Source organism: Oncorhynchus clarkii, chromosome 5, assembly GCF_045791955.1.
Source record: "Oncorhynchus clarkii lewisi isolate Uvic-CL-2024 chromosome 5, UVic_Ocla_1.0, whole genome shotgun sequence".
Taxonomy (NCBI): domain Eukaryota; kingdom Metazoa; phylum Chordata; class Actinopteri; order Salmoniformes; family Salmonidae; genus Oncorhynchus; species Oncorhynchus clarkii.
Window position 1 is genome coordinate 56,821,155 of NC_092151.1, and position 27,300 is coordinate 56,848,454.

The 27,300-nt window shown below is 44.1% G+C and overlaps 1 protein-coding gene and 1 pseudogene across 2 annotated transcripts in view; one reads left to right on the forward strand and one right to left on the reverse strand.

The window, feature by feature from the left end:
• On the reverse strand, window positions 1-18,246 carry LOC139409055 (mediator of RNA polymerase II transcription subunit 16-like; annotated as a pseudogene).
• LOC139409054 (transmembrane protein 259) overlaps window positions 15,473-27,300 on the forward strand; it is a 15,245-nt gene continuing 3,417 nt past the window's right edge. The window contains exons 1-10 of one of the 2 annotated variants that reach the window (XM_071153719.1): window positions 15,473-16,946; window positions 20,640-20,948; window positions 22,339-22,450; window positions 23,256-23,366; window positions 25,287-25,409; window positions 25,554-25,654; window positions 25,854-25,911; window positions 26,029-26,112; window positions 26,225-26,357; window positions 26,611-26,710. In XM_071153719.1, the coding sequence (XP_071009820.1) occupies window positions 16,734-16,946; window positions 20,640-20,948; window positions 22,339-22,450; window positions 23,256-23,366; window positions 25,287-25,409; window positions 25,554-25,654; window positions 25,854-25,911; window positions 26,029-26,112; window positions 26,225-26,357; window positions 26,611-26,710 (1,344 nt within the window). In that variant the 5' untranslated portion in view covers window positions 15,473-16,733. Of the gene's footprint in view, window positions 16,947-20,639; window positions 20,949-22,338; window positions 22,505-23,255; window positions 23,367-25,286; window positions 25,410-25,553; window positions 25,655-25,853; window positions 25,912-26,028; window positions 26,113-26,224; window positions 26,358-26,610; window positions 26,711-27,300 lie in introns of both variants that reach the window. The other variant, XM_071153718.1, reaches the window with a different exon arrangement.

Sequence of the window (27,300 nt, forward strand, 5' to 3'; positions counted from 1 at the left end):
AAGAAGCTTTATTTTCTTGACACGCGTTTGCATATAAAAAGGGACATGAAAAACGTGGTTCCTACTTACAGGTAGGAAACAATGATGGCATGATCACAGCCTTTCCAAATGGCCATATGTGCAATACAACTGCATTGATATACTTCATCATATTGGATATGGAATCTGTCCTTCGTGACATCTGCTAGGAGGCAGCAGCGCTGTGCAATCTACTGTCCAAACTCCAAAGGCTGATCTAGAGTCGGGGTTTGCGGTGGCCATGGGCTTGTCAGAGTCAATAGTTGTCCGTTGACTGATCTCAGGACAGTGTGGAGGGAATCCTTCTCCAGAGGCCTCCGCACAGGCAGTTCTTGATCCAGCGTTGCTCCCACTGCTTCATTGCGTTGGTCTTGTTGGGCGAGCGGAGCATGGTCACACAGCCACACCTGAGGTGGAGAGAGAGAAAGAGAGAATAAATATTGAAAAAGCAGGGTCGGGAAAAGAGAATCTTCAAATTGTTGCTTGCTTTGGACCAACAAAAAGGTTCTTAAAGTGTAACGTTACATGTAGAGGGATATGCTGACGTTATGATATAATGTTAAGGTAGAAATAAGGGAAAGATGCAAGTGCTAGTGAGTGGGTGAAAGAGCAAGTTGGTGTCTGACCGGGTGCAGGCTTTGCTCTCCTCTGTGGGGCAGACTCCCATGTGGAGACAACGTAGGTTATCCATCCTCTGGGCCCCTGGGCTCCTGGAAACGCACATTTTTAGCAAATGGGCTGTTACTTTTTCAACTTTACAGCAGGCTGAGCTTCATCTGACCCCAAATGGTGATCCAATGACAACAGTGTTTAGAATTTTTGCGTCAACATAGTACAGGGCTACTGCCTTGGTCACTTGAGCACTATCCCCAATTGAAACCCTAAAAAGTCTACCAGGTACCCTAAAAAAAAACTTTTCTAAATGCCAGCTAGCCTGCTCCTGTGGGTCTCACCTAGAGAAGATCTCCACCTGGGCGGTGGAGTTGAGACCCGGAAGGCTGTAGGGCTTGCCAAACTGCAGCCGCAGAGGTTGCTTGCCCTGCAGCTTGCAGATGATGCCGTCATTGACGGGCAGCCAGTCCATGCTGGGAACCAGCAGCTGGCTGGGCAGCAGGCAGCACTCGTCTATCAGCGGCTCATCAGGCTCCTGGGGGTGGCCCTCGTCCCGAGCTGGAGACATACATGGGTGAAGGCCAGGCCCACATACAGTGAGGTCCAAAAGTATTTGGACAGCAACACGTTTCGTTTTGGCTCTGTACTCCAGCACTTTGGATTTGAAATGACACAATGACTATGAGGTTAATGTGCAGAAGGTTAGCTTTCATTTGAGGGCATTGTTATCTATATCGTGTGAACCATTTTAGAAATCACAGCACCTTTTGTACATAGTCCCCCCATTTTAGGGAACCACAAGTATTGGGTCTAATTTACTTACAGTATGTGTATTAAAGTAGTGAGTAGTATTTGGTCCCATATTCCTAGCACGCAATGACTACATCAAGCTTGTGACGAGTGAGTGAGAAATGATGATGAGTGAGAAAGTTAGAGGCACAAAGATCATATCAAGACATGCTAACATCTCACCATTACCAATAACAGGGGAGGTTAGCATTTCTTTGGGAGGTAGGTATGATATTTATAACTTTCTCACTCATCATTATTCACAATTCATTCATGATTATCTGTAATCCACATTAATGTAGTTTAGAAACCGATTTTTATTCATATATATATATATATATACAGTGCCTTGCGAAAGTATTCGGCCCCCTTGAACTTTGCGACCTTTTGCCACATTTCAGGCTTCAAACATAAAGTAATATTTTTTTTGTGAAGAATCAACAACAAGTGGGACACAATCATGAAGTGGAACGACATTTATTGGATATTTCAAACTTTTTTAACAAATCAAAAACTGAAAAATTGGGCGTGCAAAATTATTCAGCCCCCTTAAGTTAATACTTTGTAGCGCCACCTTTTGCTGCGATTACAGCTGTAAGTCGCTTGGGGTATGTCTCTATCAGTTTTGCACATCGAGAGACTGACATTTTTTCCCATTCCTCCTTGCAAAACAGCTCGAGCTCAGTGAGGTTGGATGGAGAGCATTTGTGAACAGCAGTTTTCAGTTCTTTCCACAGATTCTCGATTGGATTCAGGTCTGGACTTTGACTTGGCCATTCTAACACCTGGATATGTTTATTTTTGAACCATTCCATTGTAGATTTTGCTTTATGTTTTGGATCATTGTCTTGTTGGAAGACAAATCTCCGTCCCAGTCTCAGGTCTTTTGCAGACTCCATCAGGTTTTCTTCCAGAATGGTCCTGTATTTGGCTCCATCCATCTTCCCATCAATTTTAACCATCTTCCCTGTCCCTGCTGAAGAAAAGCAGGCCCAAACCATGATGCTGCCACCACCATGTTTGACAGTGGGGATGGTGTGTTCAGCTGTGTTGCTTTTACGCCAAACATAACGTTTTGCATTGTTGCCAAAAAGTTCAATTTTGGTTTCATCTGACTAGAGCACCTTCTTCCACATGTTTGGTGTGTCTCCCAGGTGGCTTGTGGCAAACTTTAAACGACACTTTTATGGATATCTTTAAGAAATGGCTTTCTTCTTGCCACTCTTCCATAAAGGCCAGATTTGTGCAATATACGACTGATTGTTGTCCTATGGACAGAGTCTCCCACCTCAGCTGTAGATCTCTGCAGTTCATCATGATCATGGGCCTCTTGGCTGCATCTCTGATCAGTCTTCTCCTTGTATGAGCTGAAAGTTTAGAGGGACGGCCAGGTCTTGGTAGATTGCAGTGGTCTGATACTCCTTCCATTTCAATATTATCGCTTGCACAGTGCTCCTTGGGATGTTTAAAGCTTGGGAAATCTTTTTGTATCCAAATCCGGCTTTAAACTTCTTCACAACAGTATCTCGGACCTGCCTGGTGTGTTCCTTGTTCTTCATGATGCTCTCTGCGCTTTTAACGGACCTCTGAGACTATCACAGTGCAGGTGCATTTATACGGAGACTTGATTACACACAGGTGGATTGTATTTATCATCATTAGTCATTTAGGTCAACATTGGATCATTCAGAGATCCTCACTGAACTTCTGGAGAGAGTTTGCTGCACTGAAAGTAAAGGGGCTGAATAATTTTGCACGCCCAATTTTTCAGTTTTTGATTTGTTAAAAAAGTTTGAAATATCCAATGTCGTTCCACTTCATGATTGTGTCCCACTTGTTGTTGATTCTTCACAAAAAAATACAGTTTTATATCTTTATATTTGAAGCCTGAAATGTGGCAAAAGGTCGCAAAGTTCAAGGGGGCCGAATACTTTCGCAAGGCACTGTATATATACACACACACACACACACACACAATAAAAGTTACAAGAAAATGACATTATTTACCCATCTATTGGGCACAAAATAAATCGGAAACTGCAAATGCATCCAACAAATTTTATGTTTTCTAAATAAGCTAGTTGTCCAATTAGAAATAAAATACACTACATTTTAAACAGTCAGCAATAATCAAATTAATTCAGGGCTTGTGAAATGACACCTAAATATAAGCCTTCGACAACCACTAATAATGACATTATTTGATCATTTTTTTTACCATAATCACTGATCTGGTTTTCATGTCTGTCCCTTTTGTTTACAAATGTAACCACAATCATGCATAATGCACATTCACTAATAATGACCAACTTCTTGAAGCAGGCATTATAGAAAATGAACACAGACCTCATAAACAACCTCTCAAGCACAAGCCCACATGCTACTGAGTAGCCAGATAATCTTTATATTTAAAGTCTAGCCAACTTGGATCTATTTGCTAGCTAACAAGGCAGAAGAGTTTAAATGTTATGAACACACCCGTCTGTCCGTCTCCAACTGTTTGAACAGCATGTTGGCCTGTCCACTTTGTTCAGATGTTGAAATCAAGTGGCCTACCTTATTTCTCGGAATAAGAACGAGTTGCCAATTCCTTATATAATTGTATTTTATGCTCATTGCACTTTTACAAAACGCAGACTTGATGGCTAGTAATTCCAAGTCTGTGGCTAAAATCCTACTAGTACTATGTGGTACCGCAATGCCGCGCACAACAGAAACCTGAACATTAATTTTCCAGAATTAATGTTCATTGTAGCCCTTGATCATGGACAAAGGAGTATTCTGTAGGGAGGAGTTTTGTTAAGAGCCCAGACGCTCAATCTGAACATTAACGCGTCGCTTGCGGTACGGTTTTGGAAGCATAAGGACCTTTCATATCAGCAATTATTTGTATTTTTTTAAAATAAAACTAAAAGGTTCAATTGATACACACCTTGATAGGGTTAGGGTTCCCACACGGCCATATCTCCATGTTATGGCGCTTGCTTTACGGAAGACAAGAGGCGAGCACCTGGGCTAATTAGCCACCTAGCTGCTCCAAACACACGTGTGCAAGCATAACTCGGGAAGTCCAGTTTTGTCGGTTGCAGGCACCCATGTCTATATGGATCTGTGCAAAACTGCTACAGTAAGTGTATATTTTTGTATTTGAAGGATTCTTTCTGGCTGATGAAAGAGAAGGGCCATATGTTTTCTAAAAGCCGCGTGGCGGGAAAAAACCCTTGAATGACTAGGTTTTCTAAAACGTTGGACCGGTAGTGTACACCCATGCATCCACATAGTCAGCTACACGTGTTCGCCCCATCCTTACAGCCGAGCCAGAGCTTGGTGAGCAGGCGGAAGAGGAGCGACATGCTGTCCTGGTTGTCCGAGGTGGCCGTGTAGATGGGCAGGCAGCCAGGCTTCAGCAGGCCCCAGATCCGGATCATCACCATCATGTCACGCAGCATGCCCAGGGACGAGCCGTCGCGCAGGAACCCAAAGCCGGGACGCACGATGGAGCCCTGAGAGAGGACACGGGTTAATAGACAGACAGACTGGATAGAGACAGACAGTACAGACACACACTCTATACTGGCACCAACTCTACATTCGATAGAACACTACATTCTTTCAATGCAACATCACATCATTAATATCAAATGTGGTAAGCATGGGGATCTGAAGCATTGCACAATTTTTCAGCACGTTGTGAAAAGGCCAACACAGATAGCATGATTTAATTGGAAATGTAGGAGTAAATACACACACAAATGGTGGTGCACTGGAGACCCACCTGATTGGGTAGGTTAGCCATCAGGTAGAGCACAAAGTCTCCCACCCATTGGATGAGCTGCTGCAGAGACTGGAGCGGGGGGCCGTCCAGCACAAACTCCTCTGTCTTCAGGTTGATCATCACCTTATTGATATCTACGGAGAGGGGGAAGGTCAATCTCAAACAGAATCACTGACGTCTTGAAATAAAACGTCCCATAATTGTAGGTGCTAACTAGCAGATAGGAGGGCCAGCCTTATGCCTACAGAATCGGTCTGGTCAACAATAACAACAGGTCACTATGTACAACTCAAGCTCGGTTACAAACTGAAAAAGGTTCCAGCCTCACATTAAAGCTGCATTATGTAACTTTTTGGGCGACCAGACCAAATTCACATAGAAATGACGAGGTAGATATGTTCTGTGTGTGCTATTTCTATGCTTCCCATTCTTAAGTTTTTGTACACCAGCTTCAAACAGCTGAAAATACAATATTTTTGGTATTGAAAAGATATTTCATAGCGGTTTAGATGGTACAATGATTCTCTACACATTGGTTGAAATTAGGGGAAATATTTTAATTTTAGCAACCAGGAAATTCCTGCATATTGCACCTTTAAGTGAAATTGGTGTCCGAAGTAGGATCCGTCTATTCATTGATTATACAGGTATAATGGTAGTGATGCTAGTCCTCCCACCAGTGTCAGTATTTTTGGCGCATATCTCTGCCAGCCTATCCCCGGGGCTCTTGTCTGGCGTGTTGAGGACGTGGGGCCTCAGCAGGGACTTGAGGGTGGCGCTAATGGCGATAAGGAGGAGCTTGGCGTGAAAGTCGCAGGCTTGCGCTGCCGTAGCCGCCGACAGCTTACAGAGAGGCCTTCACTGCGACGATGCGCGTTGAGAGCACCTACCACACACACACACACACACACAAACAAACAATTCCATCCCTTCATTGTCACACATTTCAGTTTGTCAAACATAATGCCCTGCAGTGGGGATCCCTGGGTTGTGTTTTGAAATGTCAACAAACACCCAAATTTGTCCGATAAGAACATACACTACATGACCAAAAGCATGTGGACAGTATGTGCTCGTCAAACATTTAATTCCAAACTCATTGGCATTAATATGGAATTGGTCCCCCCTTTGCTGCTATAACAGCCTCCACTGTTCTGGGAAGGCTTTCCACTAGATGTTGGAATATTGCTGCGGAGAGTTGCTTCCGTTCAGCCACAAAGGCATTAGTGAGTTCAGGCACTGATGATTGGCGATTAGGCCTGTCTCAGGGTAGAGGTCAGGGCTCTGTGCAGGCCAGTCAAGTTCTTCCACACTGATCTCGAAAAACCATTTCTGTATGGCCCTCACTTTGTGCATGGGGGTATTGTCATGCTGAAACAGGAAAGGGCCTTCCCCAAACTGTTGCAACAAAGTTGGAAGCACAGAAATAATGTCATTGTATGCCGTAGCGTTAAGATTTATTATTATTATCATTATTCCTTCTCCACCACATTTTACAGGTGGTACTATACATTCGGGCAGGTAGCGTTCTCCTGGCATCCGCCAAACCCAGATTTGTCCGTCAGACTGCCAGATGGTGATTCATAACTCCAGAGAACGCGATTCCACTGCTCCAGAATCCAATGGCGGTGAGCTTTACACCACTCCAGCATTGCGCATGGTGTTCTTAGACTTGTGTGTGGCTGCTCGGCCATGGAAACCCATTTCATGAAGCTCCCGATGAACAGTTCTCGTGCTGAAGTTGCTTCCAGAGGCAGTTTGGAACTCGGTAGTGAGTGTTGCAACTGAGGACAGGGTATTTTTACTCGCTATGATTTACATCACTCAGCGGTCCCGTTCTGTGAGCTTGTGTGGCCTACCACTTCGCGGCTGAGCTGCTGTTGCTCCTAGATATTTCCACTTCACAACAGCAGTTAAAGTTGACCAGGGCAGCTCTAGCAGGGCAGAAATTTGCGAACTGACTTGTTGTTACGGTGGCATCCTATGACAGTGCCACGTTGAAAGTCACTGAGCTCTTCAGTAAGCCCATTCTACTGTCAATGTTGGTCTCTGGAGATTGCATGGCTGTGTGCTCGATTTTATACACCTGTCAGCAACGGGTGTGGCTGAAATAGCCAAATCCACTAATTTGAAAGGTTGTCCACATACTTTTGTATATATAGTGTATATTTCAATTTCCCGTTGCATAACAATTCACTACGGTGTGCCCTACTGAACACGACCCTGGTCCACCTACCTGCTGCAGGGCTTGGTTCTGTCTCATGTACTCTTCATGAAGCTTCTCCACCAGGTTATGGACCATGCCCGGCTGCACGTGGAGCAGCACATCCCACCAGTCGTAGTCGTAGTCACCATGCAGTACTCCAGCAGGAACAGCAGGTGGCGCAGCAGTGTGTTCATGTCCAACATCTGGCCCATGGAGGGAGACACGCGGATCATGTGCAGCTGAGGAGGGGGGAAAAAAGCCAAAGCGGAGATCTAAAATTTGGCTGGAGTTTTTTTGTTGCTGTTCATATTCGGGGGCTGATTACCAGAATTAAGGACAGGGATATGGATAGCTTATTGTTGCAAGAGAGGATAAAGGTATGAGTTTTTATTTTGCCTTTAGACCACACACTGCTGTAAGCTTTAACACCAACGGCTGGTTCAAGGGACATTGAAGGTAAAAATACAATATTTTGCCTTTTTTCAAAAACGTCAGCCATCTAAGCTATACTATAATCTACCGAGATAAAAGGGTGATACGAGTACTGTGTGGGGACATTTTAAGGTCACTGCATAGTCAACGGATCTGAACGCATTGACGCGCGATTGATGTGCTCCAACTAGCTGACTTGTGCTACCGTCTCTCACCTTGCCGCGGTTGTCCACTCCGGCCAGGGCCAGCGAGGTCCAGGAGAACTGCAGGGCCTTGAAGTGGACGGTGTGGCCGCCGGCACGCTGCCGCTTGATGGCCGGCTCGTCCCCGGGCCGCTGGGAGGAGCCCGAGGAGGAGCCGTAGAACACGCCCATAGTGTGGAGGGACAGCCGGTGGAGGATCTGGATGCTGCCATCGTGGAAGGCTAGAGCCAGGCCTGGGAGGGACCACCATACAGAATCTCATCAAACGTAATTAACTTTATTCATCTCCAAAGGTGGACATTGACACCAGCAGTACACACAAACAGGGGCAACACAGTGAGTGTATAACACTACACACTTTCTCTGCCGTTATACATCAATCTGTCTTGACACAACTGTGTTGTGTGGGACACATTCAATGTAGCTCCCACTTCCCGACCATGTTTCTTGAGCATAGAATTGGTGGATTTAATAGTACTGCAAATCAACATTCTGGAAAGGTGTATGCTGCCACCTGAAGTAATCAAGAGTAGATATGGAGGGTTCGATGATGGGTTATTGGGTTATTATTACCGAGGCCTGGGCAGAACTTTGTGTCTGACGCCACCTTTAAGTCAGGGTTGGAGATGGAGATGGGCAGCTTGGGCAGAGCAACGGCCGACACGCGGTCCAGGTCATTGGTGGCTGAGAGGATGCGCCATTTCAAGATCGGCTGTTTCTCACCCACTTGTGGGGGTGGAGAGGAGAAAGGGTGAGTAAGGGTTGTGTCTGTGTGTCTTTATTGGGGCACCTCAATTGTGGAATCATTAACTGCTCTCCTTTCCTTAAACTGTATTGATCTGAAAACACAATGGAGGGTTCCTAAAGAGAATTTACTGTCAATTGTTCAGTTCTTTAAAGAAAGTGGACAATTGGAAACAACTCTAAACTATTGAGATACCCCCTATAGCTATACTTATATTTTCCATTAGAGTTCTTCCTGGTTTTTGTTGTTCTCCTCCTTACCTACTGGTGAGCGATGCTGGAATATGTTATTAACAGGGAGGCCTTCTTTTCGCAGTGACCAGCACTCGACGATGCTGCCCATCTGACTGGAGGCACACAACAGCACCTAAAGGAGTATTAATATCATAGTCATATACACACACACACCTCAGTCAACTGGTTAACACTCCCTGCAATTTAACAGGACTTTGTATCATTCCTTAAAAAGTAGGGCTGTGGCGGTATTGGATTTTTGGATGTTGGTTATTGGTCAGCCAAATGACTGCGGTCACCGTAATAACTGTTCGAATAGCTAGAAAAATGATTATACATTAAAAGATGCACATTTCCTCCTCCTGACTGCGTGTGCTGCTGCTGCAGGGAGGGGGGCGTTGTCTAGGCAACCAAAGACTCGTTAGCTACAACACCTGGCTTGTTTCAGCAAGGAGCAACAAAGTTTCATCACGTTGTAGAGTCTAAGTTACTGTAGCGTCCAAGTCACTGCAGAAACGGACTCGACCGCACGAATGTCCGGCTGTCCTGTCGTCAGTCAGCTGTGTTTTTTTTTTACGGTTATGACTGTTATTTTATTTTCATGACGGTCATCATCCATAACCGTCAATCACGCGGTTATACGGTAATTGTGCCAGCCTTAATTAAATGTATGCGCTACACTGTTTGAATACATAAACTTGGGGGGGGGAAAGAAACGTCCTCTCACTATCAACTGCGTTTATTTTCAGCAAACTTAACATGTGTGAATATTCGTATGAACATAACAAGAGTCAATAATTGAGACATGAACTGAACAAGTTCCACAGATGTGACTAACAGAAATTGAAAAATGTGTCCCTGAACAAAGGGGGGGGGGGTACAAATCTAAAGTTAACAGTCAGTATCTGGAGTGGCCACCAGCTGCATTATGTATTGCAGTGCATCTCCTCCTCATGGACTGCACCAGATTTACCAGTTCTTGCTGTGAGATGTTACCCCACTCTTCCACCAAGGCACCTGCAAGTTCCCGGACATTTCTGGGAGTAATGGCCCTAACCCTCACCCTCCGATCCAACAGGTCCCAGACGTGCTCAATGAGATTGAGGCAGAACATTGACATTCCTGTCTTGCAGGAAATCACGCACAGAACGAGCAGTATGGCTGGTGGCATTGTCATGCTGGAGGGTCATGTCAGGAAGCCTACAGGAAGGTTACCACATGAGGGAGGAGGATGTCTTCCCTGTAACGCACAGCATTGAGATTGCCTGCAATGACAACAAGCTCAGTCTGATGATGCTGTGACACACCACCCCAGACCATGATGGACCCTCCACCTCCAAATCGATCCCGCTCCAGAGAACAGGCCTCGGTGTAATGCTCATTCCATCGATGATAAACGCAAATCCGACCTTCACCCCTGGTGAGACAAACTCGCGACTCGTCAGTGAAGAGCACTTTTTGCCAGTCCTGTCTGGTCCAGCGACGGTGGGTTTGTGCCCATAGGCGACGTTGTTGCCGGTGATGTCTGGTTACGACCTGCCTTACAACAGGCCTACAAGGCCTCAGTCCAGCCTCTCTCAGCCTATTGCGGACAGCCTGAGCACTGATGGAGGGATTGAGCGTTCCTGGTGTAACTCTGGCAGTTGTTGTTGTCATCCTGTACCTGTCCCGCAGGTGTGATGTTCGAATGTACCGATCCTGTGCGGGTGTTGATCTGATCTGAGACCTGATCTGCCACTGCGAGAACGATCAGCTGTCCGTCCTGTCTCTCTGTAGCGCTGTCTTAGGCGTCTCACAGTACGGAATTGCAATTTATTGCACTGGCCACATCTGCAGTCCTCATGCCTCCTTGCACCATGCCTAAGGCACGTTCACGCAACTGAGCAGGGACCCTGGGCATCTTTCTTTTGGTGTTTTTCAGAGTCAGTAAAAAGGCCTCTTTTAGTGTCCTAAGTTTTCATAACTGTGACCTTAATTGCCTACTGTCTATAAGCTGTTAGTGTCTTAATGACCATTCCACAGGTGCATGTTCATTAAATGTTTATGGTTCCTTGAACAAGCATGGGAAACAGTGTTTAAACTCTTTACAATGAAGATCTGTGAAGTTATTTGGAATTTTACGAATTATCTTTGAAAGACAGGGTCCTGAAAAAGGGACGTTTCTTTTTTTGCTGAGTTTATGTTGTACTGGTAAGTGAAAAAGCTGGAAAGAACTCCCAATAAAGGACACTTGGAAAGACAATGTGTTCACAGTGTGTGCCTCTCACCTGCCCGGAGTTCTCCCTGGTGAGGAACTTGAGGTGTGTGACAGCCGGGTACTTGTCCCTCCTGACCGGGTCTGTGGTGCAGCGCATAAAGAGTGAGGGCAGCAACTCCGTGTTGATGCGACACTTCTCGTTGACCACGCTCACGCACACCTTGAGTAAGGATCACAATAATGGCATTGCAATAATAGTACCACTTGATACATTACATTGGAGGAAAACTTCATATAATCGTGCAGTAAACCCTCATTACAAGAAAAGAAAATGCATTAGCATTTGTACAGTGTCGCTTGCCAGACTTATCAGAGACACGATGACTGGCTAGCACTTCTGGTGTTAGCCAGTAATGATGAAAAATGCAATATCATTGCTAGCTAATACCTTGTAGAACTGCACAGGTGAGGAGCTACTGCCGTCCGTTGCCGCCACCACGATGTTGCCCCCGCCGGTGAAGGCGATGTCGGCCAGGGCAACTCGGCCCCTCAGGCCCAGCTGACCGTTGGGCTTCAGCAAGGACACCGTGACCAGGCCGCTCACCGTCACTGCCAGCCAGCCTTCCAAGGGCTTACCCCCGAACAGCGTGAGAGACGGCGAGAACTTGACCCGTGAAAACTTCTCCCCAAAGTTGGTGGAGCCTGACTGGGGTGGGGGAAGGTTGGAGGAGAGGTAGAGAGAGAGTGGGTAGTAGCACATTTCAACAAACTAAGTGGAAAATTATAGATATGTCTGTATATGCTTGTTATATGCAGCGCTACACAGCCATTTTACAGCACCCCTGCCAAATAGTGACATATAGAGTATTGGCAGATCTCAAGAGCTTACCCTCATGGGAATTAGCCGTTTCACATCCGTTACATATACAAGACGACATTGAAATGTTTCTTACAGAAGAAATATGGAAAGCATATGCATAACCATTGTAGAAATTAAAAAGGGAACAATTAGGAGATTATGGGGAACGTATTAGACTAAAGGTGAGGGAGGACACAACAGTTCAACTGACAAGACTGAATCCAAACATTATACTGTTGATTTTATGTGCATTTGACATTTACTGGACTTTTTGCAGCATTTGTTGATAACGAAATCTGAACATACTCTGGATACATTCAGTAACATAATAAGAATATTCTTGGAAAATTTGGAGTAGGTGCCAAAAAGTAAGGCCAAAAAAAAATGGTCTAACTGGTGTTTCCAAGTGGCCACACACCTTTCCAAAGTGTGCACAGTTCCTAAGTCATTTTAATGCACTTTTATGACTCAAAGAAGTGTCTTCAACTATAAGGTGCATTCTTAAGCTCTCCTAGCTGTGCCATTGGGGAACTAGAGCAAGCACACTTTAATTTGTTTTGATGTGAACCCTGCATTCCCGCCTTTACACAATTACTGTTGCTGCTTACGCAATCCAAAAACGGTCCATTATAAATCGCAATCTGGGTCAGGTGGGCATAATTTGAACGTTTGCTCTGTTGTCAACATGACAAGCTAAATTATAAAATACGATTTTACAGTGTTAGGTTTCATACGGCAATTCAGATGGTAATTTTGGTGGGCATAGAATGAGTTCATTCTGATGTGTGGTCCGCAGCAAATTTTATTCAAAATACAACAAACATAGGCTCATTCTGTTCAGGACAATGTAGGGTGCAAAGCCATATCATATTGTAACTGTACATCAAACATAGTGTTCCTAAACGTTGACACTGTGTATTACATAGGTTTTATGATATGGAAATGTGAAGTGGACATTTGGACTCACGGGTGTTTGACCTGCTTGTATGATGTTTATTATAATCCTCAACGTATCATCTTTCAAAATAATAATTTACAGCTTCCCTCACTCAGACAACAAAACATTTGCAAAAGTTGCCCAATTAGCGTGAGGAATGGGGGCAACTTCTTGCCAAGCGCAGTGCTCATGTTCAGAATGGCTGTCAGTCAAAACCCATACAGAGCCGTGAAGCAGACACCCTGAGCTCTGACATCATGTATAGCATTTTACTGTACAGCCACTGCGTTCCAATTTAGCCGCTTATCAGTGTCCAAATCTGCCATTTTCAATCATATACAGGTACAAGTGTAAAGGGTTTAAAAACAATTATTAAACCTTTATTTAACTAGGCAAGTCAGTTAAGAACAAATTCTTATTTACAATGACGCCCTAGGAACAGTGGGTTAACTGCCTTGTTCAGGGGCAGAACGACAGATTTTTACCTTGTTGCTAGATCGAATCCCCGAGCTGACCTTTCAGTTACTGTCCCAACGCTCTTAAACTTGTAATAAGTAATAAATCATAAGGTCCACACAGACAGTTGAGAAGAGCTGGTCGATACTGTGAATATGAGAATAAGCTGGTCCATTACCATCTCCACATGCAGAGCCAGCTTGACTCCATTATGCAGCCAGGACAGAGCTACGATAGGGTCGCCGTCCACTCCACTCCCCAGTGAAGTCTCCCAGCTGTTCACCAGGTGATCTGTCATCGCCCAGCACTTGATCTGCCCGTCTCCATCAGCAGACAGCAACCTGGAACACACAAAGACACATGAACGGATGCAATCGTGCGTATGCACGCGCGCACACAGACGCAACCTTTAAACTCAATACACCAGGGACACTTCCTGGCATTCCATATGAGTCTATCTGGACTGATAGGGCAGTTGCACCTTTAAAGGAATAATCCACTCAAACTACTTTTCATTAACTTGCCACATTGTCATGATTGTGGCAAGTTACAATTTGCATTTTGAAAGACCTATATCTTGATAAATGGATTGCTGAATCCAAACATTTTGGGACTGTATCAACAGTGGACTAATTTTAAAAAAAAATATATATATATATATATATATAGTTTGAGTGGGTTATTCTTTTTCTTTTAAGGGTGGATTTGGTGTTACTACTATGTTGACCCACCTGATTGGTCCCACTCCAGACAGGATATGACCTCGGCATGTCCAGAGTAAATGGAGTACACATCCCATGGGTGCTCTGTGTCAATAATGTGGACCATATGACTGACTTCTGAAACAAAGCAAATTGCTGCAGTGCATGTTCTGCTAATCAAGTCACTAGGCGTTGAATTCCATATGCAAAATGATATCCGTTTATAGGATCAAAACTGATACGGCAATGGGATTTGTTTGATTTGCTTTGCACAACATCAAAACTGTCAGAAGATCAGTACCAAAAGCACAGCTGTCTACCTTTCTCATCTTCTTCATTTTTTAGGTCTGTGGTAAAGGCAACTTAGGTTCCTGCAGGACCAGGCACAAGCCAGTGGGATGGATGGACAGTGATCACTCTTGGGTTTCTTCTCCCACTCGCAAACATAGGCCACCTCCATCATTCAACCATACACTTGTCCACTGATTGAGCATGCGTTTTCAGTCCTTGTCCAATCAGAGAAATGTATATTTAATCAGTCCCTTTGCGTGGCTTCGTTGGACTACACTTTGCAGGTATAACACACGCAAGAGACATAATTCTAGCTAGCTGCATGTCAAATTTGCTTGTATCACCTTCTTTGCAATCGTATTCGTCTAACTTCGTCACTTATTAGTTCGTTAGGTTACTTAGTTAGCTAACCGTCATATGCTCATGTAGGTTGCTCTGGATAAGAGCGTCTGCTAAATAACTCAAATGTAAATATATATGTTGTAATAAAGCTTACTAGCTAATATGCATTAGCTGCTTGCATAAACTAGCTGGTTTATAGAAATAATTATCCTGATTATCAAGCTAGCATTAGCTAGATAGCATATAACAATGGTAAAATGTGAAGAACCTGACCATGAAGCAACTACATTAGACGAACTTCTAATAAAAGCTAAATGTACATATCTTATTCATAGAACTAGTAGGTGAGATTTAAAATGTATTTCCTTACCATCCATCTAGCACTGTGCAATAAATCAGGGGTGTATTAATTAGTCAGATCCTGTTGCAAAACATTTTACAACGGAAACCATTTACTCCCAAAAGTAAAACGTATTGCAACGAGAGTTTCTATTGGACAAATTGTCCAAAAAGTCCCTCCCCGGTTGTCGTATTCCGTTGCAAAACGGTTTGCAAATCTGATGTTAATTTGACAAAACTTTTTACAACGGAATATGACTAATGAATACACCCCATCCAACTACAAACAAAATATGGGTCATTGCTAGAAGAGATACAGCTTTTGTCAAATCATAGCAGGTTACGAGAACTATACGCAGCAGATTATGACCATTAGGATAAGGTTAGCTAAAATACAACAAAATTAAACTTTTGACGTAAATTTGACAAAATATGGATACCATATTGCTACCTTATAACCGTGAACACAAAGATGGTACGATAGGACCCCTGACAGTGAATTTAGACCTATTTTGAGTTGCCTGCAACATTTTTTTTAATAAATTGCGTTTCCTTGGTAGATTATAATTTCATCGAAAACAAATCACAGTTTAATCTGTCAATTTTTGTTTACACTGAATATATATATATATTTGTATATTGATCCTTTTTTTATAAAGTGTATGGACGTTGCATCTACAGAGGGCGCTCGCTCCAATCGACTATTGTCAAACTCTTGACTTGCCTTGTTTGTTTTCAAGGCTTAATGGTTGATGCTAAGGAATAGTTAAACTGGTTGAGAGTATTGCAAACGGTAGAATAAAAAAAAAATCGGGAATCATACTCAATGTCCATCTAAAAAGTCAAACTGAGATCGACATTTTCGAGGCGAACTCTCGACTAAAAAGTAACATACGGGTTATCATCGTAGAACTTGAACGTTAGATAGCCACTATAGCGTGAGCAGGGTAGTGCTAGCTAACTTGATAAACGTTTTATTTTTATTTTATTGGACGTTTCTGGTGAATTACAATGAGACAAATGCATACAAGCTAAGTTAAAATAATATACTAAGAATATACATCACCATAATCGTCAATGTTTTCGCCTCGGAATGTTGTTCACCACCAGTGCTAACTAGCATGTTAGCAATGGTATGTTGCAGGTAGTTAATTAGCCGGGGTTTGAATGGTGACTGACGCTTAGTTATAAGGCCCTAAAACGGCCAGTAGAAATTTGTAAAGAATATTTTAACATTACTGTATGCGCCATTTTTTTTAGGTTGCTACAGTGGTTGAGTTGTATTGGAACTCATTAGCTAACGTTAGCTACGCTAGTGGGGGCGCTTTGGGAGTTAAGCCAGAATGCCAGATACACAACGACCATGTCGGAAAAATTTATATAACGCACAGCCCTTCTAGACATCAAATTGGTCACCTCTAGCAATTGTGACTTTTCGATGTAAACTGACAGCTGCATTATTGCATTAAGTTAATGCAGTTTTGCACCATCCTACAGTTGGAGTTGTTGGTGCCAGTGCGGTTAAGTTGCGTACATAGATCCACGTTTCAACTGGATTGAGATAGTGACTTGCTATCAGTCGTCTTGCCAGACATACAATGTCAGAAAACCAGGGCAACGTGAACAATAACGTCCCGCTAAATAACAATGGCGGGGCGAACAGAATGCGAAACCCTAATATCAACCAGAACCCACTCATCAATGTTCGAGACAGACTTTTCCATGCCCTATTCTTCAAGATGGCAGTTACCTATGCCAGATTGTTTCCACCATCTTTCAGAAGAATCTTCGAGTTCTTTGTCCTATTGAAGGTAAGACTTTCCTCTCACTATTTTACCTTCATGTAGGCTGCAATGTCAATAATCGGCTAACAAGAACGAACAGTAGGTTAATTTGCTTCAAATTGGTTTTGTACATGTGTGATTGCTGCTTCTCAGGGGGTAACTTCTTCCAATGATTACAGAAAATGTAGGTGCTTTTAGCAACGCGGTTCTATTACATACACTAGCATTGCTTTCAATTGTATTGGGTTGCACAAAAAGTCAGTGGAAAGCCAGAAGTTAAATCCAATTCCATTTAAATTTACTGTGCCAATGGGTGTGGAATTTGAGCTTCATGGATCTTCTTAAACAGTTTCCAAACGTGCGTCTGTTGTAGACCCAATTCATCTCTGCTTACCTCATGTCAAAGTCCCCCACAGGTTATTCCTTTTTGTCCACATAATGGTGCAAGGTGCAGGACTTTTTTATTTTGACATTAGGTAAGCAGGTCTACAACAGACCCACGTTTGGAAAGTATGTTTAATAATACAATCCTTTTAGATATTTTGTCTCAAATTCATAATGACCAACAGTCCTGCCCACTGGCACGGTAAGTTGAAATTAAATTGTATTTCATTTCGGACTTCCCATGGACTGTTTCTGTGGAACCCCCAGACTGTTTGTGTGCTACTCACTGACAGTATTTCTCTCTACAGTGTATGTAAATACACCCATGTTGCTAAGGGCACCTACAGAAAATGGTAAACAGTAAAGGTGTGCATGGAGTACAACCCCCCCCTCCCCTTCAGAAAATGCACACCCTAGCCACTGTCAACTTGACAGGTGGTACAGAATGCACATGTCAATGGAAGTAGACTACTTATCTCCAAACAGTGCCTCAACAAAACAGCAGTTTCTCATGAACAATACCACAATGAGAAACCATCTTTGTGTAACATTCAAACAAGAGGGGGTAGAAATGGCTGGTTCGTTTCTCGCCCAACAATAGTATAGTTTGTTGAACCTCAACTTGACCTGCCAAAAGTGGGACGTGAATGGGTCTGTGCAGCGTGCCCTCGCCGTTCTTTGCATCCTGTGATCATGCCACAGTCCAAATTCCGAATTTGTTTGGAGTGGTTCTGCTGCTACTACTGCTGCTGCCTCTGTTTTGATGTGTGGAATAGTGTGGGCCTTAGATCTTACAGTTGAGTAGAACATAAATAATCAACCTCCACAATTGCCGCTTGATTGCATCAGATTCTGACCAAATAAACACATCATGTACTTATTTATCTCTGGCACATTACACTGGCGCATAGGAATGGGTTGATTCAACACAACAATAACCAAGAAAAACCTTAGCATTAGGTGGGAAGGTTGTACATGTCAAATGTATTAGTTCTAGCCACATCCTCGTCATCAACAGTCAATGATTGACACATCTATTCTACACAATATATTATCATAGCCAGTAATTAACTTGAGTTTCAACATTGCAGTAGGGCCGGCCTTTCCGAACTGTGATTAGGCTTAAACCCGGGAAAGCCTTTGCTTGTGCAACTCCGGGCATACAGGAACACATTGACCAAAATGCACACTCATCCTCATCAGCTCTGCATGAAGGTTGCAGGCAGCATAACACCAAAGACAGGCATTTTCAGGGGGTTATAATTGCAGTGACCCTCAACTCAGTCTAGTCACTAGTGAGTCATCTTAACAGGCATTACATTAGAGCTCTCCTGTCCTAGCTTTTTTCCTTATCTGTGTGGATAAAAACTCAGAGGTTGTTGATTATGTTTTTATATGGTCAAGGTGTGTGTGCATACATACACTGAGTGTACAAAACATTAAGAACACCTGCTCTTTACATGACAGGCTGACCAGGTGAAAGATATGATCCCTTATTGATGTCACCATTTTAAATCCACTTCAATCACTTTAGATGAAGGTGAGGAGACAGGATAAAGAATGATTTTTAAGCCTTGAGACAATTGAGACATGGGTTGTGCGTGTGTGTGTGTGCCATTTAGAGGGTGAATGGGCAAGACAAAAGATTGAAGTGCCTTTGAACGGGTATGGTAGGAGCCAGGCCCACTGGTTTGAATGTGTCAAGAACTACAACGCTGCTGTATGGGGGTGGTGGTGCAACTCAATATTAGGAAGGTATTGTTCATGTTTGTATCAAATCAAAAGTCGAATCAAATTGTATTTGTCACATACAAGCCCTTAACCAACAATGCAGTTTTAAGATGTGTATATATAAAAAAACACACACATATTTAAGGATCAACAATAAAATAACAGTAGCGAGGCTATATACAGGGGGTTCCGGTACAGAGTCAATGTGAAGGGGAACCAGTTAGTCGAGGTAATATGTACATGTAGGTAGAGGCAAAGTGACTCGGCATGGATAATAAACAGAGAGTAGCAGCAGTGTAAAAATGGGGGGTGGGGACAATCAAATAGTCCGGGTAGCCATTTGATGAATTGTTCAAGAGTCTTATGGCTTGCAGGTAGAAGCTGTTAAGAAGCCTTTTGGACCTAGACTTGGCGCTCCGTGTGTGTGTGTACATTATGTACCAGGCCTCCACACAAGCTAACTGACAGTGGGAATCCACCTGCCTGAGTCTGTTACCAGACAAGAGAGAAGAGCGACGCTCTGAAGCAGAGAGAAGGGGGAAGAGAGAGAGAGGGAAGGACATGAGAAGAGAGATGGACAGCCATTTTCAGAGGCACCTGCCTGCCACTACTTGTTGGGATGCAATGGATGGGAAACAAAATGGCACGTCCCCTATCTGTCTCTGGTTTCACTGACACTTTAGCTTTGGACACAAGCATCTTTTTGATGTTCTGAGTGTTGTCTTCCTGATGAAGAGGATCATTCTAAATAGACCAGGCTCTCTAGCACCTCACGTTTCTCCTCAGCTGACTGCTGTCTGTAGGAATCTATCCTACTGCACCTTTTGTAGTGGGCACCTTCACTAAGCAGCCTCTGTGACGGTCATTTAGGCTAGGGTTTCCCAAACTTGGTCCTTGGGCCCCCCCTGGGTACACAGCTGATTCAAATAATCAAAGCTTTGTGATGTGTTGGTTATTTGAATCAGCTGTGTAGTGCATTTACAAAAACCAAAATGTGCACCCAGGGGGACCCCCAGGACCAAGTTAGGCTATTTCTCCACCATTTGATGTATATGATTTAGGGTTGGGGGAAAAGGTTGAAAAGCAATTGACCCCGATCCTGACAGGATCTCTTTCTGCTACTCCTCAAACCTTGCACATATGTGAACTATCTTTTGTTTCTGGCAATGTGATTGTCATTAACATTATCAGTGTTGCCGGAGGGGAAACATACAAAAATGTGTCCCTTAAACTAGGGCATTGCCAGTGACCTCACAATACGATATTATCATGATACTTAGGTGCCGATACGATATGTATAGCGATTCCCATGATCCTATATGTATTACGATTCGATATTCCAAACATGTTACTCTGCAGAGATGACAGAGCAAGAGAAAATGAGTTGAAAACATGTTTGCTCACTTTAAAAAAAAGAAGATGGAGAACAAGCTATAAAATGAAAAATACCAGACCTTTGGTGCAGGTAATATTGCGATATGTAACTACCCCCCCCCCCCCCCCCCCCAATTAAACATCTGTAAATACCAATATCGCCCTAGACAATCTGCCATAGTTTAATGCTCTCTACCTCTCTCTTGCTCTACCTCTCTCTACCTCTACCAGGCCCTGTTTGTGCTCTTCATCCTGGCCTACATCCACATAGCCTTCTCCCGCTCGCCCATCAACTGCCTGGAGCACGTGCGGGAGAAGTGGCCGCGTGACGGCATCCTGCGCGTGGAGATCCAGCGCAACTCGTCGCGTGCGCCCATCTTCCTGCAGTTCTACGACACGGATGGCTTCCAGGGCCTGGTCAAGGAACCAGAGGGGGAGGGAGAGGGAGGAGGAGGGCTGGGCCTGGCCGCGCTGCACCACGAGGAGGACGACGACGAGGAGGAGATGACCCTGGAAATGTTTGACAACAGCTCTGTGCAGGTGAGGGTGAGAGAGAGAGGGGGAGGGAAGCAGGGATGGGGGCTTGAGAGGAAGGCTAAAGGCAGTGACACCAATGATCCTGCCACCGCGTGCCCCTGTCCACAATAATGACCATACAATGACCTTGCATTGTTCACACAGTGCCTTCAGAAAGTATTATTCCACATTTTGTGTTAGTCTGAATTCAAAATGGATTACATTTGTTTTTCTCACCCATCTACACACACTATATCAAATGTATTGAAAATAAAATATAGAAATATCTAATTTACTTAAGTATTCACATGAGTCAATACATGTTTGAATCACCTTCGGCAGTGATTACAGCTATGAGTCTTTGGTAAGTCTCTAAGCGCTTTGCACACCTGGATTGTACAATATTTGCACATTTATTATTTTTTAAATTCTTCAAACTTTGTCAAGTTGGTTATTGACCATTGCTAGACAGCCATTTTCAAGTTTGGCCATAGATTTTCAAGACTATTTTAAGTCAACTAAAACTAGGCCACTCAATGTCATCTTGGTAGGCAACTCTAGTGTGTTTGGCCATGTGTTTTAGGTTATTGTCCTGCTGAAAGGTGAATTTGTCTCCCAGTTTCTGTTGGAAAGCAGACTGAACCAGGTTTTCCTCTAGGATTTCTCCTGTGCTTAGCTTTATTCCGTTGCTATTTATCCTAAAGAAACGACCTCGTCCTTGCTGATGACAAACATACCCATAACATGATGCAGCCACTGTCATGCTTGAAAATATGAAGTGGTACTGAGTGATATGATGGATTTGCCCTAAATGTAAGGCTTGTGTTCAGGACATTTTTTGGGCCACATTTTTTGCAGTTTTACTTTAGTGCTTTATTGCAAACAGGATGCATGTTTTTGAATATTTGTATTCTGTACAGACTTCCTTCTTTTCACTCTGTCATTTAGGTTCATATTGTGGAGTAACTACAATGTTGTTGATCCATCCTCAGTTTTATCCTTTCACATCCATTAAACTTTAACGAAATCCCTGAGCGGTTTCCTTCCTCTCCTGCCACTGAGTTAGAAAGGACGCCTGTGTCTTTATAGTGACTGGGTGTATTGATACACCATCCAAAGTGTAATTAATAATTAATTAACTTCACCATGCTCAAAGGGATATTCAATGTCTGTCTCAAAGGCTTGCCATAACTGAGGTTGACTTTATTGACTCAAGACATTTCCGTTTAAATTTTTTTATTAATTTGTAGAAATGTTTAAACATATTTCTACTTTGACATTATGGGGTATTGTGTGTAAGCCAGTGACACATCTCAATTTAATCCATTTTAAATTCAGGCTATAAAACGACAACAATTAGCAAAAAGTCAAGGGGTGTGACTACTCAAGTCTTTTTCTCCTCTCTCGCTGTCAGTTTGAGCTAGACATCGAGCCGCGGCTGAAGCCCTCGCTGAGCGGCATCGGCCTTGGGGGAGGGGGCCTCAACGACAGCCAGGACCTCTCCTTCAGCCAGTCGCCCACTAAAGGTATGCAGCCGCTGAGGGAGACAGTCTCAGAGATTGAGATGCTAACACGAGCAGGTAAACTCAACCCCCCCCCCCCCCCCCCCCACCCAACCCTACCTACCTACCTACCTACCTACCTGTCTACACCCCTAGTGAGTGAGAATCCTCTCTTCTCACCGCTCCTTTCTTCCTCCTTCACTCTTCCTGCAAGCTAGCTCCCTTCCGGCCATCTTCTTGTCCTTGGTCACCCCCTTCTGGCATGATTCCTTTCCATAAAATGTGTTCCCTTGTCTTCTGCCACCTCAACGACTTCCTGTAGATGTTGTTGTGATGGATCAGACTGTTTGAATCCGACTGTGTGGCCATGATGCCATCGCATTTCCTGCAGTGGGCCCTGGCTGTGCCAAGACGAAGACTGTGTTGATCTGACCTTTTGCAGCTCGCTCCAGCAGAAGCAGTCAAGAGCCAGGCTCCAGACTTTAGTTTAGGCCCTGTTTGTGTCGTGTCTGTGTGCCCTGACATTGGCTTTAACAATTCTAAATGGCCTTTGCATAACATTTCTTATGTGCTATGTATGCATGTTTTGCGTTTTATTGCTGTATGTCTGACTCCTCCTTTCCCTAATTTGCTTTTAAATAAGTCTTGGCAATGTGTTTCTGTCAATGTTTTGCCATATTAGGTGGGCTCTAACTAGTTTAAATATGAGTTGTTCTAATGCAATGCAAGAGTGTGTGTGCTGTGGGGTTGGTGGGTTGCTGTATGTGTGCTTTGTTGGTAAGCTGCACTGCTTACCTGTAAGTGTGTTTCTCTCTGTGTGTGTCGTCAGTGTGGCCTCAGGAGGAGTACATAGTTGAGTACTCTCTGGAGTACGGCTTCCTCCGCTTGTCCCAGACCACCCGGCAACGCCTCAACATCCCTGTCATGGTCGTCACGCTGGGTAAGTGGTTATAAAGCCTACTTAACACTGTCATAAGCATGACATAACACATGATCACAGATGTCATGAATGGTCTTAGCTAGATGAGCGGTGTTATTAAGCCTGTCTAAACTCATAAGCATGACATAGCAGGTGTCATACATATTCATATCTGGGTAAGCTCTGTCATAAAGCCTACTATGAACACTCAAAAGCATGCCATAGCATGTCACAAACAGTGATGTTGCTAAAGTGATAGGAACTATGACCACTGACTTGCAAGTTAGCTTGCCAATGAACAGTAGTTGGTTAGATCAGTAGTTACAGATGAGCAGTAGTAGTTGGTTAGATCAGTAGTTACAGATGAGCAGCAGCAGTAGTTGGTTATATCAGTAGTTACCAATGAGCAGCAGCAGTAGTTGGTTATATCAGTAGTTACCAATGAGCAGCAGCAGTAGTTGGTTAGATCAGTAGTTACCAATGAGCAGCAGCAGTAGTTGGTTAGATCAGTAGTTACCAATGAGCAGCAGCAGCAGTAGTTGGTTAGATCAGTAGTTACCGATGAACAGCAGCAGTAGTTGGTTAGATCAGTAGTTACCGATGAGCAGCAGCAGTAGTTGGTTAGATCAGTAGTTACCGATGAGCAGCAGCAGTAGTTACCGATGAGCAGCAGCAGTAGTTGGTTTGATCAGTAGTTACCGATGAGCAGCAGCAGTAGTTGGTTAGATCAGTAGTTACCGATGAGCAGAAGCAGTAGTTGGTTAGATCAGTAGTTACCAATGAGCAGCAGCAGTAGTTGGTTAGATCAGTAGTTACCAATGAGCAGCAGCAGTAGTTGGTTATATCAGTAGTTACCAATGAGCAGCAGCAGTAGTTGGCTAGATCAGTAGTTACCAATGAGCAGCAGCAGTAGTTGGTTAGATCAGTAGTTACTGATGAGCAGCAGCAGTAGTTGGTTAGATCAGTAGTTACCGATGAGCAGCAGCAGTAGTTACCGATGAGCAGCAGCAGTAGTTGGTTTGATCAGTAGTTACCGATGAGCAGCAGCAGTAGTTGGTTAGATCAGTAGTTACCGATGAGCAGAAGCAGTAGTTGGTTAGATCAGTAGTTACCGATGAGCAGCAGCAGTAGTTGGTTAGATCAGTAGTTACCGATGAGCAGCAGCAGTAGTTGGTTAGATCAGTAGTTACCGATGAGCAGCAGCAGTAGTTGGTTAGATCAGTAGTTACCCATGAGCAGCAGTAGTTGGTTAGGTCAGTAGTTACCCATGAGCAGCAGTAGTTGGTTAGGTCAGTAGTTACCCATGAGCAGCAGTAGTTGGTTAGGTCAGTAGTTACCCATGAGCAGCAGTAGTTGGTTAGGTCAGTAGTTACCCATGAGCAGCAGCAGTAGTTGGTTAGGTCAGTAGTTACCCATGAGCAGCAGCAGGAGTTGCCTAGATCAGTAGTTACCCATGAGCAGCAGCAGGAGTTGGCTAGATCAGTAGTTACCGATGAGCAGCAGCAGTAGTTGGTTATATCAGTAGTTACCGATGAGCATGCTGATGTACTCATCCTCTGGTGGCTAAGATGGACAGGAGCTAGCTCGCTGCTGACTTTTATTTTGAAATATTTTAGTATTTGGGCCATAGGTCATATTGGCCAACACAATGGTGCTTTATTAAGCAGTCATCTTAACGAAACTCAAAGCTGAAAGCGCTCTGACCACCCTTTGTTGCGCGCCCTCGGCTAACTTTCACATTAGCATTTTAGCAGACGCTCTTATCCTTAGCTTTAAAGGCAAGCGCAATCAAAGTATCGCCAGCAAAACACTTCACTCAACATCGTACTCAGGCACACTAAAAAGCCTGGTTGAAGTAGCACAGACGCAGTGTTCTGAGGACAGGAGGTGCTGTCTGTGTGAGGCTTCGGAACCTAATCCTGTGCCTGTGTGCGCATGCAGACCCAATGAAGGACCAGTGCTTTGGGGACGGCTTCAGCCGCTTCCTCCTGGATGAGTTCCTGGGCTACGATGACATCCTGATGTCCAGCGTCAAGGCCCTGGCCGAGAACGAGGAGAATAAAGGTACACAGTGGTTAAGGGCGGAGGTCTGTTTCTCCTGCGTGTGTCTTTCCTTAGTGGTATGCAAAAATGTATGTTAGTGCGTGTCTGATCGGTGCTATGTCTGTCTGTGTGTGTGTGTGTGTGTGTGTGTGTGTGTGAGAACAGGCTTCCTCAGGAACGTGGTGTCAGGGGAACACTACCGATTTGTCAGCATGTGGATGGCCCGCACCTCCTACCTGGCTGCCTTTGTCATCATGGTAATATTCGTAAGTGTCAGTCTCCACACACCATTTGTTAAAAATCCCAAGTGTTCAAAATCCTACTTTAAAAAAATAAAAACATCCCATGTGTTCAATTTAGCCCATTAGAAGCCTTTATTTGGGTTCCTTATTGAACGTTTCACCCAAAAAAGTAAGAACGAGGCATTCCATTGAAAGTTTAATTGTTGTTTTCCTCTATCTGCAGACCCTGTCGGTGTCTATGCTGCTGCGCTACTCCCACCACCAGATCTTCGTCTTCATCGGTGAGAACACACACACACACAGACCCCGCTAGTAGCCTTGAAAGACACACTCCGTGCCGCACGTCTCTTTGCCCTTACGCCAAACTCGCTCACCTTTCACCCTCTCCGTCTCACCAGTGGATCTGCTGCAGATGTTGGAAATGAACATGACCATCGCCTTCCCAGCAGCCCCTCTGCTCACCGTCATCCTGGCTCTCGTGGGTAAGAGCGTCTCGCCGTTTGAGCCACCATGCAACAAGCTGGGTCTTGTTTTTTAAAATGATTTTATTTACGAATGAACAGTAGGTAAGAAGAAGCTTTCCCTCTCTACCAGGCATGGAGGCCATCATGTCGGAGTTCTTCAACGACACCACCACCGCCTTCTACATCATCCTCATCGTGTGGCTGGCCGACCAGTACGACGCCATCTGCTGCCACACCAACACCAGCAAACGTCATTGGCTGAGGTGAGTCCAACACGCCAACACCAGCAAATGCCGTTGGCTGGAGTAAGCCGTGCATACCCTCCAATATCTCATAAAATGGGGATGGGTTGACGAGAAGGGAACTATTTGGCGCATTTCTATGACTTCAGCAAACAACTGATCACTTTGTCTCTCCAGTTCCAGGCAGTCCTTCCATTCCACAGTCAAGTCAGTCCAGTGTGATGCTGGTATTTTCAGCTACTCTCTAAGGAGGTTGTCTCTGTGTCTCCCGCAGGTTCTTCTATCTGTATCACTTTGCGTTCTACGCCTACCACTACCGCTTCAACGGCCAGTACAGCAGCCTGGCTCTGGTCACCTCCTGGCTCTTCATACAGGTGAGACACGGCAGGGAAGGAAAGGAGGAGTTGGATGAAATGAAATACAAATCAATTGTGGACATTTAAAAAACAAAAAATTAAAACTAGAGAAAAGACGCTCCCAAACTAGTGTACTAGCCCACACACTCCTCCAATGTTTTGAGTAGGAAACACTATAGGCTTTGCATTTGTTTCAAGTGACCTACACACTTCATTTATTCAGTACGCTGAGCGGGAAAGTGATTTATCATGTTATTGTGCTGTTATACCGGCTTATTACTCATTAAATGTTACTGTAATCTAAGAAAACACAGAACTGTGTTTGTTTTAGTAAATAGCAATGAAAATTATATTGGGTTAGAGTGGGTTTTTAAACCCAATTTTAAAGAAATTTCCTGAATAAATCAATTTCTCTGTAGTAGTGACTGTGCATGATGCTAAGGTTTCAGCCCTCATGCTAGTGGCTGTCCCAAAGAGATTAGCATCCTAGGCTACATTTTAGCCAATGTAGCGATTCGCCTGTGATTTGATCACACCCCTGAAGTCATGCCAGCCACAGCTCTTGTTGGAATTTGCAGCCTTCCAGCCTCCAGGCCCAGTTTCTAACT